The sequence below is a fragment of the Nematolebias whitei genome, chromosome 13 (genome assembly GCF_014905685.2).
Source record: "Nematolebias whitei isolate Nwh7 chromosome 13, NemWhi1, whole genome shotgun sequence".
Taxonomy (NCBI): Eukaryota; Metazoa; Chordata; class Actinopteri; order Cyprinodontiformes; family Rivulidae; genus Nematolebias; species Nematolebias whitei.
In genome coordinates, this window is record NC_056510.1 from 7,959,861 (window position 1) to 7,972,137 (window position 12,277).

Consider the following 12,277-nt stretch of genomic DNA (forward strand, 5'->3'; position numbering starts at 1 on the left):
GCAGAACCTTCTGTAACCAACAGAACCTTCTGTAACCAGCAGAACCTCCTGTAACCAGCAGAACCTCCCATGTTTTCGCTTTAAGAAGGAGGCTCTTGTTATGTGAGCTGATTATGTAACCGAGGCGTGAGGTTCTGCTCCCGTCACAGTGAGCAGCTCCTGCAGATGTTTCCGTCTTCTTGTCAAGACCCAATAAAGTTTCTTTAACACTTTCTGCTGTGCTCTGTTAGGAAAATATGGAACAATAAGATCTCGAATATAAGATGGAGCTAGGTTGTTGAGGGCTTTGTAGGTTAGAAGTAAGATTTTGAATTCAATTCTGGATTTGACAGGGAGCCAGTGGAGAGAAACTAAAACTGGAGAGATATGATCTCTCCCAGTAACTCCAGTTAAGACTCTGGCAGCAGCATTTTGGATCAACTGGAGACGTTTTAAAGACGTATTTGGACACCTGATAACAAACCATTGCAATAGTCCAGTCTAGCTGTGACAAATGCATGGACCAGTTTTTCTGCATCATTTTTAGATGTTTTTAATTTTAGTGATATTACGCAGGTGGAAGAAGGAGGTTCTAGTAACGTTTTTAATGTGGAGGATAAAAGACGTGTCCTGATCAGAAATAACTCCAACGTTTTTAACATTAGAGCTGGAGGACAGATTAATGCCGTCCAGAGTTGGTGAAATTTGATGACCCTCAGCTACCACCGTGCTAAATTCTAGCTGAGTAGCTGTAAAATTCTCGTGGGTTCATCCGTTTTTGTGCAGGCTAAGCCTGAACAGCTGCAGCGGCCATTTTGAACTGATCACTTTCTCAACATTTAATGAACCGTCAAGTGTCTCGTGAAACGTTTACGACCCGTGCTGCAGTAACGAGTCACAGCGACGTCAGTAACGCCAATTTTTTTTTGTCTGAATTGACTCTACTGGGAATTCTAACTTTTTTTTTTAATAATAGGAAATCCCCAAGCTGAAGCGATATATGACGGGATTTCCTGGTTGCTCTAAGTGGGCAGAAAATACTTAACTTCAAAAGGAAAGTAAGAAGATTGTTTCTAAAGACATACCTGTTAGAAAACTTTGATATAACAGTAGATTATTTGCCATTTTAGTTGTTGGGACACGGCAAAAACATTATTGTCCTGCCTTCTGTGGCGGGCGATAATAAATACAGTAATCCCTCGATTATCGCGGGGGTTACGTTCCGCACGATAGGTGAAAAACCACGAAGTAGGAATGATATTCCGATTTATTTTAATATTTATATATATTTTAAGGATTTAGAAGCTCTTCCCACACTTGCAATGTTCTAAACTCTTAAACCTACGTCATTTTAACAACATAAGTATATTTACTGTACAGTACTGCATAATTTTATATGGGTGCTCACAAGCCCTGGTCCGGTTCTGACTGGCTCTGCAGCCGTTGAGCACCAGACGCATTTGGAGAGCCGGACCTTCGGAGAGCCAGCACAAAAACACACAATGGTCCCGATCGAGTCCAAATGATCCAGAGGACTTCAGGTGAAAAAGTCCGTGTGAGCTTCGGAAAAGACACCGGACCTCTGAGCAACGCCTCCGCGCTCGAGAGGCTTCGTGGGCCGGCAAGCAGCACTCAGATTGACCGATGAGGCTGGAAGTAGTTCTGGTCCGGTTCTGATGGGCTCTCCACTGAGCGCCGAGGTCACTATGAATAAAGACGAAACTTTTAGTCAGGTTTGGATCGGATCAAAACTTTTCCTTCATTTCGTTAGAAAGCAGCGGCCGTAAGCACTGTTGGCTTCTGGGTAATGTAGTTCTTTGACTGGCCTTACAGTGTAGGCTTGTTGAAAGAAAACTACAAAATGGCAGCGCCTGTGTTAAGTATTTTCTTTCGTTAACTTTTTCTCTCATACCGTCCCAGTCACGTAACTAATATTAACGTTGACAATCGATGAAAAACCGCGAAAGTCGAACTGCGAAGTAGCGAGGGACTACTGTAACACATTCAGACCATAATAACCTGAAAACAGGTGACGTCCACGAAGGAGCCATTTGGAAAGAAGCCCGCTTTGTTTACGTTGAGTGCGTACCTGCATTTCAGTGTTTAAAGTCCATGCATCTTAAACTACCAGAGCAAAGTTTCAAACGGAACCAGGTGTTTTGGGTCAGAACCTTTTTTTAACGTTGGGTTTTGACCTGAATGAAAATTGTTGGATTGTATACCTGGATTACTGAGCATGGATTTTTTTGGTTTGGGTTTTGTAGTTTTCAGTGAGCACCTTTAAGGTCCGGCCGGCAGGGGGCGGTGCTCCGCCGCGCCCGCAGCCGCGTCTCCGCGCGCGGCGCTCGGACTCCTTCAACCGCTGCGCCTCCGTGCTGACCATCTGCGTGGAGAGTTCGGTCCAGACCCGTTTCCCGTCCCTGCAGCGGGACTCAGCTCCTCGGGGCCTGCAGGACCGTCTGCAGCAGCTGGCTGTTTTATTTATTTTATTTTTAATTCATTTATCGGAGATTATGAGACATCTGGCACGAGGCGCTTCATCTGGAATAAAAGCGGCGGAACTTTAAGGTAATCTGGGTTCTGTTTGTGTGAAGAGGACGGGTCAGAAGAGCCGAACCGGTCCAGATGATCGTCCACCTGAACGACCTTGGGGTTCTCCTGGAGCAGAATGAGACCTTCCTGCTTCAGCTCATTAAAAGTACGTGCAGATCTCATGGATCATATTTTAATCTGAATGTTTCCGTTTCACGTTTGCACAGAAAGAGTTCATTATCACCCGCCGGCGACCAAAGGGCGATCATGTTTTGTCTCGTTTCTGTCTGTTAGCAAAATATCTCCCGAACCACTCAACGGATTTAAATTAAACTTTCAGGAATTATTAATTGGACATGGATCTACAGCTCATTAACTTTTGGAATCAGTCCAATTCAAAATGGCCACCAGAGCAAAGCAGTCTTAGCCAACACAAAAATAACAATAACTCGGTCAATTTTAAAGATGTTCAGCTAAAATTTGGTGTGGTAGTAGCTGGTACTGATCCCCAACACATAGTCAGAGCACTACACGAGAGCACGATATTTAGGTTCAAAACTTAGGCACTAATTATTAATGCCTACTCTGTCTGGCTGTTAGCAAAATAATACATGAACTAGAGGACAGATTTTTATTAAACTTTCTGAAATAAATCATTAGGTTCACATCTGCAGCTGATTAACATTTTGGGTCAACTAGATCCACTTTCCAAATATTGACCTAAAGTATGGTGTGGCAGTAGCTGAGCATCGTCCTCAACGCATAGTTTGAGTGCACACATTTTAAATCTTGGCATAAAGTGTTACCTCTGAACCCTTTTGGACTGTTAGCAAAATATCCCATGAACAGCTCGACGGATCTCAATGAAACTCAGAAGGAAATCACCGGGTCTACCCCTGATTCACTTTGGAGCCGAGACCGTTTAAGAGGACCACCATAGCTAATCAACCTTAACAAATGCAACAAGGGCTATAACTCAGTCAAATTTGGTTTGGGGGTAAAACGTGTTGAGGTAGTAGCTGAGAGTCATCCCCAACATGTAGTCTAACGGATCGCACGAGACCGCATTGGTTTTACCAAAACGGTTGTAGTTTCAAACATGAAAGGCGGCGAGCGATATGCATTCCTTCTCATGTTTGTGATGCATTCAAGGCCCGAGACAGCTGTTGGACTTCCTGACTTTTTTAGGGCTGCTCCTCCTCCAGTTGTTTCCTCCCAGACAGAATAAATCATTCATCGTCTGCGAGTCGTGAGGACTCCAGGATGCTCTCTGAATGAAGCGTCTGCCGTCACCACGGATCAGCTGCAGAGGCCCGGTTAGTGGAACAGATGGGACACTCAGGGCTTACACGGGTCCGCAGACTGCCCCGTGTCACGCAGCGCACAACAGGGCGAGGGACTGAGTCGTAAAACACTCCAGGGTGGGGGGAGGAACGGGAGTCTTCAAATGACCCCCACAGAGGTGAAGCTGGGCCTCGACCTCAAGCCCGAGTCACCAAAAATCTTCTTGAGTTCAGCAGCAAAATAAAACATCCAACTGATGATGTCATGAATTTAGAAGCTTTTGATTGGTTAGTTGACAACATGAGTTAAATGGAGGAGCACATCAAACACTTTGCTCCTCTGTGTGGCATCATGGGAAAATCCAAAGAAATCAGGATGTCAGGAAGAGAATCATTGACCTCCAGAACTCTGGTTCATCCTTGGGTCCGGTTTTCAGATAGGTCGCAGACTGTCCTGTTCGATCGCTCAGGAAGGAGATGGGTGTTCCTGCGATGAACTAGTTTTGGTGTGAAATGTGCGCATCAACCGCGGCAAGGAGCTGGCAGGGGCGTTCATGTAAATAATGTCACCATAGTCAATGGCCGGTATAGGAAAGTAGCAGCTACAAGGCGTTTTCGAGCATTAAGAGTTAAGCAAGATCTAGTTCTGAAAAAGAAACCCAGTTTTAATTTCAGTTTCTTTATCAAGTTTTCAATATGTGGTTTAAAAGAGAGATGTGCCTCAACCAAAAATCCCAAGTATTTGTAAGAATCCACAAACTCAACAAGAACACCATGCATGGATGAGATAGGAGGAAGAGTTGCTGGCACCAGCTTACTGCTTGAAAACAACATCCCTTTGGTTTTATCAGCATTTAGCACCAGCTTGAGATGGAATAAGTCAGATTGAATGATGTCAAATGCAGACTGTAGAAGCTGGAAAACCTTGGCAACTGTGTCAGCTCGACAATAAACAATTGTATCGTCAGCATAGAGACGCATCAGGAATGTTTTGGCCTACATATATAAATTGTAAAAAGAGTGGGTCCTAAAACTGAGCCTTGTGGTACACCATTAGTGACTGTTGGGTAGCACAATAAACAATTGTATCGTCAGCATAGAGATGCGTCAGGAATGTTTTGGCCTACATTACGTATATAAATTGTAAAAAGAGTGGGTCCTAAAACTGAGCCTTGTGGCACACCATTAGTTACTGCTGGGTAGCACAATAAACAATTGTATCATCAGCATAGAGATGCGTCAGGAATGTTTTGGCCTACATTACTTATATAAATTGTAAAAAGAGTGGGCCCTAAAACTGAGCCTTGTGGCACACCATTAGTTACTGCTGGGTAGCACAATAAACAATTGTATCGTCAGCATAGAGACGCATCAGGAATGTTTTGGCCTACATATATAAATTGTAAAAAGAGTGGGCCCTAAAACTGAGCCTTGTGGCACACACTTAGTGACTGTTGGGTAGCACAATAAACAATTATATCATCAGCATATTGATGCATCAAGAATGTTTTGGCCTACATATATAAATTGTAAAAAGAGTGGGTCCTAAAACTGAGCCTTGTGGTACACCATTAGTGACTGTTGGGTAGCACAATAAACAATTGTATCGTCAGCATAGAGATGCGTCAGGAATGTTTTGGCCTACATTACGTATATAAATTGTAAAAAGAGTGGGTCCTAAAACTGAGCCTTGTGGCACACATTAGTCGTTAGGTAGCTAGATGAAGTACGGTTATGTCGAACACATCACTCAGGGAGGATGAAGACATCACTTCCAGAGCAACATGAAGACAGTTTGTAAATGCACACAGGGACAGGGACATTAATGTTAGGACACATGTCATGCGGTTTGATTAAAATAAACTTGAACTTTTTGCTGCCACATAAAGAACTGTGAAGCACGGGGGTGGCAGCATCATGATGTGGAGGTGTTTTGCTTTAGGAGGGACTGGTGTGTGTCACAAGAGATCACGAGGGAAGAGCATTATGTGGAAATATTGAAGTAACAGCTCAAAACATGTGGCAGGAAGTTAAAGCTTGGACACAAGTGTGTCTTTAAGTGGACATTGTCTCTCAGCGATCTCTCGCGTAGAAAATTTGTGGGCGGAGCTGAAAGGCTGCACCTACAACCCTGACTAAAAAGTTACATCAGTAACTAAACCCTAAACTCTATTTTTAGGCGTCCTTTCAAAATAAATCTCTAAAATCCTTCCTGTTTTCTCTCTGCAGGTAAGGAAAAGATAAGACGGGGCAGCGTTCCTGCAGGATGGTCCTCCTGAACACTCGGGCGATAAAACCCCGACCGCCTCACTCTCTGGACTCAGGCATGGGTGGAAACAGAGGACAGGAACCCTGAAGTCCAAAGCAGGCAGAACATTGTTCAGGTGAATCAATGAGCCATCCCTCCGGAGCATGGGGTGTGTCAAATCCAAGAGGAGCGAGGACGCTTCCCAGCACGCCAACTCCACCGAGAGGGTGGACGGGAAGAGGAGGAAGACGAGGGGCGAGAAGGCCTACTTGGTGGACTCGGAGGAGAGCTCCCCTCAGGTCAACCCGGTTCTGCTGGAGTACGCCCAGAGGCTGTCGGAGGAGATTGTGGCCCGGGCCGTGCAGCAGTGGGTGGAGGTGGACAGCCGCTACAGCGACATCCCCTACATCGAATGTGACGTTCCGTGATGGGGGGCCAGACTTCACAGAGGGGACACCTGGAGGTCTGGAGACAAATCAAAGAGTCAGTCAGAGTCTGGACTTCATCGGCTCTGACCCACTTCAGGATTGGGTCATGCCTGGACTGAGCCTACAACCTTCCTCCAAACGGACCACAGAGCCCCGATCCTGCTGGACGGCTGGAGATCATCTTTCTCCGTCCTGCACCGTCCTCCCTCGTGGCTCCGCTTCAGAAACCCAATCAGATATTTGGTGCGAAAGACGACCCGACTCGCCGGCGTCCATGGGGGGTCTGGGGGAGGGTATTTATAGATCCCATCTTTAGGAGAAGGATCCTCCCTGGACAGAAATGCACCGTCTGGACTCGGATGAAGAAAAGAGACGATGGACTATCTGGACTCTCATCTAACGGAGTCCAGGAACTATTCTGTACCAAATCATTCACTTCAGAAAGACACACGGTCATTTAGGTGGGTTAAAATAAATTAAATCATTTTAAAACTCGCGGCTTCTCGTCGTTCCAGGACCAGAATTTGGGATTAGGACTCGGCTTTTCAGTTTTAATATTAAGCTAACAGGTTGTTAGCACGTTTCCTGTCCGGTGAGATCGCTCTCTGTTTCAAAACCAAAACATTTATTTATGTTTGCCCACAAACTTAAAGTAGATTTGCGCATTTATTGAGCATTAGTAGAAAAAAGACGCATTCATAACAGTGGATGGTAGCTGGCGCCTCGTGCAGTTGTAAAGGTCGCAGACCGCTGCAGATTAGGACCCACCATTAACACTTCAGCCATAAAACAGTCAAAGAATTTTTAGGCTTCGTTTTGTCCACTTTGTGTCATTGATTCTGGACTGGCAGATGAAATAAAAAAAAAAAAACAAGTTTAATCAACTGAACAATTAAATAATTTAGAAATGTTCCAAACAGAGGCCAGAGGATGGAGAAACAGTTTTATTACAGCCTTCGTTTATTTCCATTTTCCTTCCAAGCAGCCAGGTTTTCCTCTAACTTTGTAAAGTGGGTCTGGATCAACAGTTCTCTGGACTTAAGCTGCTTCTTCCCTCAGTTTCAGTTCTTGAATCTGACCAAACTGTCACACAGACACAGTTTGATCCATTTATTTAGTTCAGTCTATAAAAATAAATCAAAAACAACAAAGTTTGACAGAAAACAGGATTTTACCGTATTTTCCATCGTACACGTCGCACCGCCCTATAAGTCGCATCAGTCCAAATATGTCTAATAAAGTGGGAAAAAACATCAATAAGTCGCCGTGTACTTCGCATCTATTATGTGTCACCCTGACGTGTCGTGTTTGTCACGCGTCACCGCTGTCAACCCGGAAACACGGGCCGGTGTTGTGCCAAAAATCGATTGGCTGCGAAATGGCGACCGTGGGAGCGTGCACAGGAGGACTTTAACAAGATTAACACTTAAAACCATTATTTGTTTGCTCAAAATTATAGCAAAGGTGTTCCTCGGTTGAACTTTTACTTAAAAAATGCACTTCGATGGTCAAATCAGCTGCATTTCTCTGGGGGCGGCACGGCTGAAATGAAGTTGGTTTGACGGTTGCTCCAGCCATGATCCCGGAGCTGGACGACGGTGGCAGGCTGTGGCAAGCCGATTGCGTCATTAATAGCCACTTTTACCTATTATATGACACAACAGCATGCCATACTGCTCAAGTGCCATCTAGCGGCTGAAAATGGTAGTGTTCAATATTTTCCATGTCAAAATGAATGAAAACGTCGTATCTCAGTCAAAAATTGGTTTGTAAATATGGGAAAAAATCCATAAATGTGTCGCTACGATGTATAAGTTGTAGGGTATTCAAATTAGGCAAAAAGGTGCGACTTATAGGCCGGAAAATATGGTATCTCCAACAAGATGACTCCTGAACAGCTGCAAACCTGATTCAGACAGTTGGGTTTGTGAATTCACCGCGGGATTGGAAACTCCAAATTTGGGATCTTGAGATTATCTGAAGCAACTAAAGAACTTCAACAGTCAGAGTCACAAGTCTCTGCAACTTTTATTAAACCGAGACGTTTGTGAACACCTGAAATAAACGATGCGTCCGTGTCTCAGGTCCTGTTTGAGCTCGTCTCTATTAAAACGTGGCTCTCAGTTTCTGTTTGTTTGCTGGAGTCGGACTTCCGTCCTCCGTTCGTCACCAATTTTCTGCACCACTTCCAAAAAAACCCCAAAAACTTTGGGAATCACCTTGATGGAGCTAAACTCCCGTTTGTTTCAGCTAAAGAACTGTGAGCCAGCTGCAAGTCCAGTTGTGACGGGCTAAATATGAAACCCGTCTCGTCCTTCAGTTGTGTTCATCTGTCGATCCAGACCTCGCTGAACCATTACAGGAGCGGCTGCTCGTTCCGTTCGTGCTCTGGTTCTTAACGATGAGCCAAAGTGTTACAGCTCAAGAAGCTTCAGTTTTCCTGTTTATTTCAACCGTGGCACCGTCCAGGTCTGGTCTCCGGACGATGCTATAAAACAAGCTGCACTCAGGTTTCATTGAAAACCCAGTTCAAACTGCCAGTCGAGCTTCGATGGGGACAGTTTAAAGTTGACTCAACTACTTGGAATGTCAGCGCAGTAAAAAATATATAAAAATACGTGAAACAAACCAAAAGCAGCCGCTGACGAGCCATAAACGAACGGTGCAGAGTGGCGTCACCACTTGCCTTCTTCAGAGAACTCCTGCGGGAGTTTGTGCTTTGACTTAAAGGCAGAAACATCCTCGACACATTTTAGATTAGTTGGTAGAAGAACTACGTTCGAGGGGCGAAATCCTGAAAAGTAACAGAGTTCAGTTGTTTCTGTGAGTGTCGCATGACCTGTGAGGATACAGAAACCTCTCAGAGGTCAGAGGTCAGGCAGCCATGACAGTGCAATCCACGAGACGGGACGAGTTTGGCCTGTTTTTCATTTTACAGAAATCTGAGCCCAACTGGCGAAAAAAGTCAGATTCCACACAAACGTGACGTCGGGATCCCTTGTTTTAAAAACACCTTGAGGATTTTTTTTTGTTGTTGTTATGTGAAACGTTGACAAAAACCAGGTTTTGATGCTCAGATAGAAATAAGGAGGACATCAGTCTTCACTGAGACATCTTTATGAAAACGTAGTTTGTAATTTTTAAAAGTCGCTCATTTTAAGCTGCAATAATCTCACAAAACGTGAAGTTTTAGTGGATTAATTTTCCATAAAACAACAAAAGATCACTTGAATGGACCGTGGCTAACTTTGTCTCAAATTAAATGGGTTGGGGCTAACATTACAACTTGTGTACCCTTCAGTTCCTGTAACGTTTTGGGTCATTGCATGAATCAAAGCGACCCAGAGAACATGCAGCAGCTGCTGAGTGAAAGAACTGAAACATAAAAGTATGATTTAACCTCATTAAATCCCAACTTTTCACAGGAACAAGTATCATTCAGTTCATCGGCGGGTGTGTGCCCTGATAAGAACCGCCTGTAAATATTTAACCTACGGCGACTTAAAATGAGTGACTTTTTTCATAATGTTCCTTTAAGTTCCAGCCTGTACATGAATCCTGTGTAAAACCTGATGCCAATAAATCAGAAATATGCCTTCAGCCAATAAAATGTTTCATCTTTTTCTAATATTCTGAAAGGTTCAAGACCAAATTTCAACATTTTCTGACTCGGCCATGTTTGTTTTGAAGCGCCGGTTGAACAGAAACAGCGATCCCCCAGCGGGTCGAAAGTTCAGCCCCGCCGAGGACAAACAGAAGGGTTTAGAAACGCCTGCTGGACGGCGTCTGTTTGAAGAGCCAGGTCATAAACTGTCAGGATTTATCTGTGACGCCAAGAGAACGTTTCCTCAGAGTTTCTGGCAGTTTATTTACGAAATATGTCAAGTTTACCGTCTTTGAACGCAACGTGCTGCTGCAACAGGGCTGTGCAGAAAATGAAGGTTAAAACAAATATCAGGTTTAATTGCTTAATGCTTCACATAAAATCAAATAGAGCCTGTAAAACTGCACAAACACTGCAAGTTGAGCCGTAAAACATAAAACACGCCAGTTAAAGTCAAAACTAATGTGCGCTCCACTAATGTCTGAGCAGCTGCTGCGTTCATGCTGATAACAACAGTACTCCGATGCTATCAGCGTTTTAAAAGAACCATAAAAGCTGCTCATAAAGTGCTGCCGTCAACACGCAGCCTCCTTAAACAAACGGGGAGGTTTTTCAGATCGAAAAACTAAACAACTCTGGCGTTCAACGGGTGTTAAGTAAAAACAACAGACCGTCAAACTATTACACCGTACCACGAATTAACAAAAATGCAGAATCAGTGGGTGAAACTGAGTCTTTATCGCTTTGACACGATTTGGGAGAGGAAGAACGGGCTGATCATTAAAGGGACGACCTCCAACCACCAGGACAGAACAACCGTTGCTGTCCATCATCAACCTGGAAGGCTCTACAGGCCAAAGGTCATGGCCTCTAAAAACAAGACAGCACAACTTTTTTTTGGAAAAATTTCATTGGAAGGAACCACAATTCATCTGGGACAGAACCAGACCAAAGAGGAGGTGTTTACCCAGAATGCACTGCAGCAAGCAGCTCCTCCCAGCTGTCAGCACGGTGGTGGAGAGCTGATGGTTGGGGCTCCTGTCAGTCACTGAGCGGACCAAGAACTCCTCTGTAGACCAAAGGGTTCTGGAGTCAGATGTACCAACCTGGGTCCAACGGGACCATGATCCAAAACACAGCAGCTGATCTACAACAGAACGGGTCAAAAGAGTCAAAGTTCAGCACTGCAACAAAACGGCTGTTCATTTTCCGCATTTACAAAAACAAAGACGTTAGTCGTGCAGCACTTTCCCTTTATTGTGTGAATGTTTCTGAAGCACTCACATTGTGATCCACTTTTCTTTTATACATTTTTCAGCATCTTCTACAACTTGTGCTATTTCAACAAATCATGAATCAAAACGTTCAGCTCCTTCAGGACAATCCTGCTTTGACTTTTGGTATTGGTGTAACTTTAGCTATTTTAAATATTTAGCCGTTTCAGACAAGTTTTTTTTCTCATGGAAAATAAATTGAGCTCATTTTACATCCTTTAACTATTTAGAGCTATTTACAACTTTTTCTGCTCCTTTCACTTTTTGTTCTGCTTCAGCTTCTTTGTGCAAATGGATCATTTTTTCCAGCTCCTTTCAGCTAATTTCAACGGTTTTGAGCTTCTTCATTTGTTTTTTTTTTCTAATTTCAGCTTATGCTCCTTTCAGCTTATTATGCAAGTATCAGCTTTTTCTACTTCAGCTACTATTTAGCCAGGGTGAGGTTTTTTGGGGGGCTAATGTTTAGCTTTTTCAGCTAATTCCACATTTTTTTTGCACTCATTTCAACTTTTTTCAGCCTAATTCAGCAAAAATGTGCTCTCTCCATTTCCTTCTGGTGATCTAAGCTTTTTTCTGCTTTTTTAAAAGTTAGTTTTCTGCTGTTTTTGTAGCTAGTTTCAGCTTTTTTCAGATAATTTCCATTTTTCTGTGCTAATTTCTGCTTCTTTCAGCCTAATTGGGCAAACTGCTTTCTTCTTCTAATTTAATCTTGTTCTACCTTTCAGCTAACTTTATTTAGCTAATTTCAGATAAATTCAGTTTTCGTGGTAATTTCTGCAACGTTCAGCCTAATTAACAACTTTATATTAACTTCAGCTTGTTATGCTTTTTTCTGCTTGTTTCAACTTCTGCAATTTCAGCCACTATTCAGCTGTTTTGTGCTAATTTTAGCCTTTTCAGCCAATTCCACAGTTTTTTAGCTCACGTCA

The 12,277-nt window shown here is 43.6% G+C and overlaps 1 protein-coding gene across 1 annotated transcript; it reads left to right on the forward strand.

Moving 5' to 3' along the window:
- The first annotated feature begins 2,359 nt into the window (after positions 1–2,359).
- Positions 2,360–7,641, forward strand: LOC119418989 (small membrane A-kinase anchor protein). The gene is made up of 2 exons (XM_037686281.1): positions 2,360–2,677; positions 6,024–7,641. Exon 2 carries the CDS (start codon positions 6,207–6,209, stop codon positions 6,468–6,470), a length of 264 nt encoding a protein of 87 aa, XP_037542209.1. The 5' UTR covers positions 2,360–2,677; positions 6,024–6,206; the 3' UTR covers positions 6,471–7,641.
- The last annotated feature ends 4,636 nt before the right edge of the window (positions 7,642–12,277 follow it).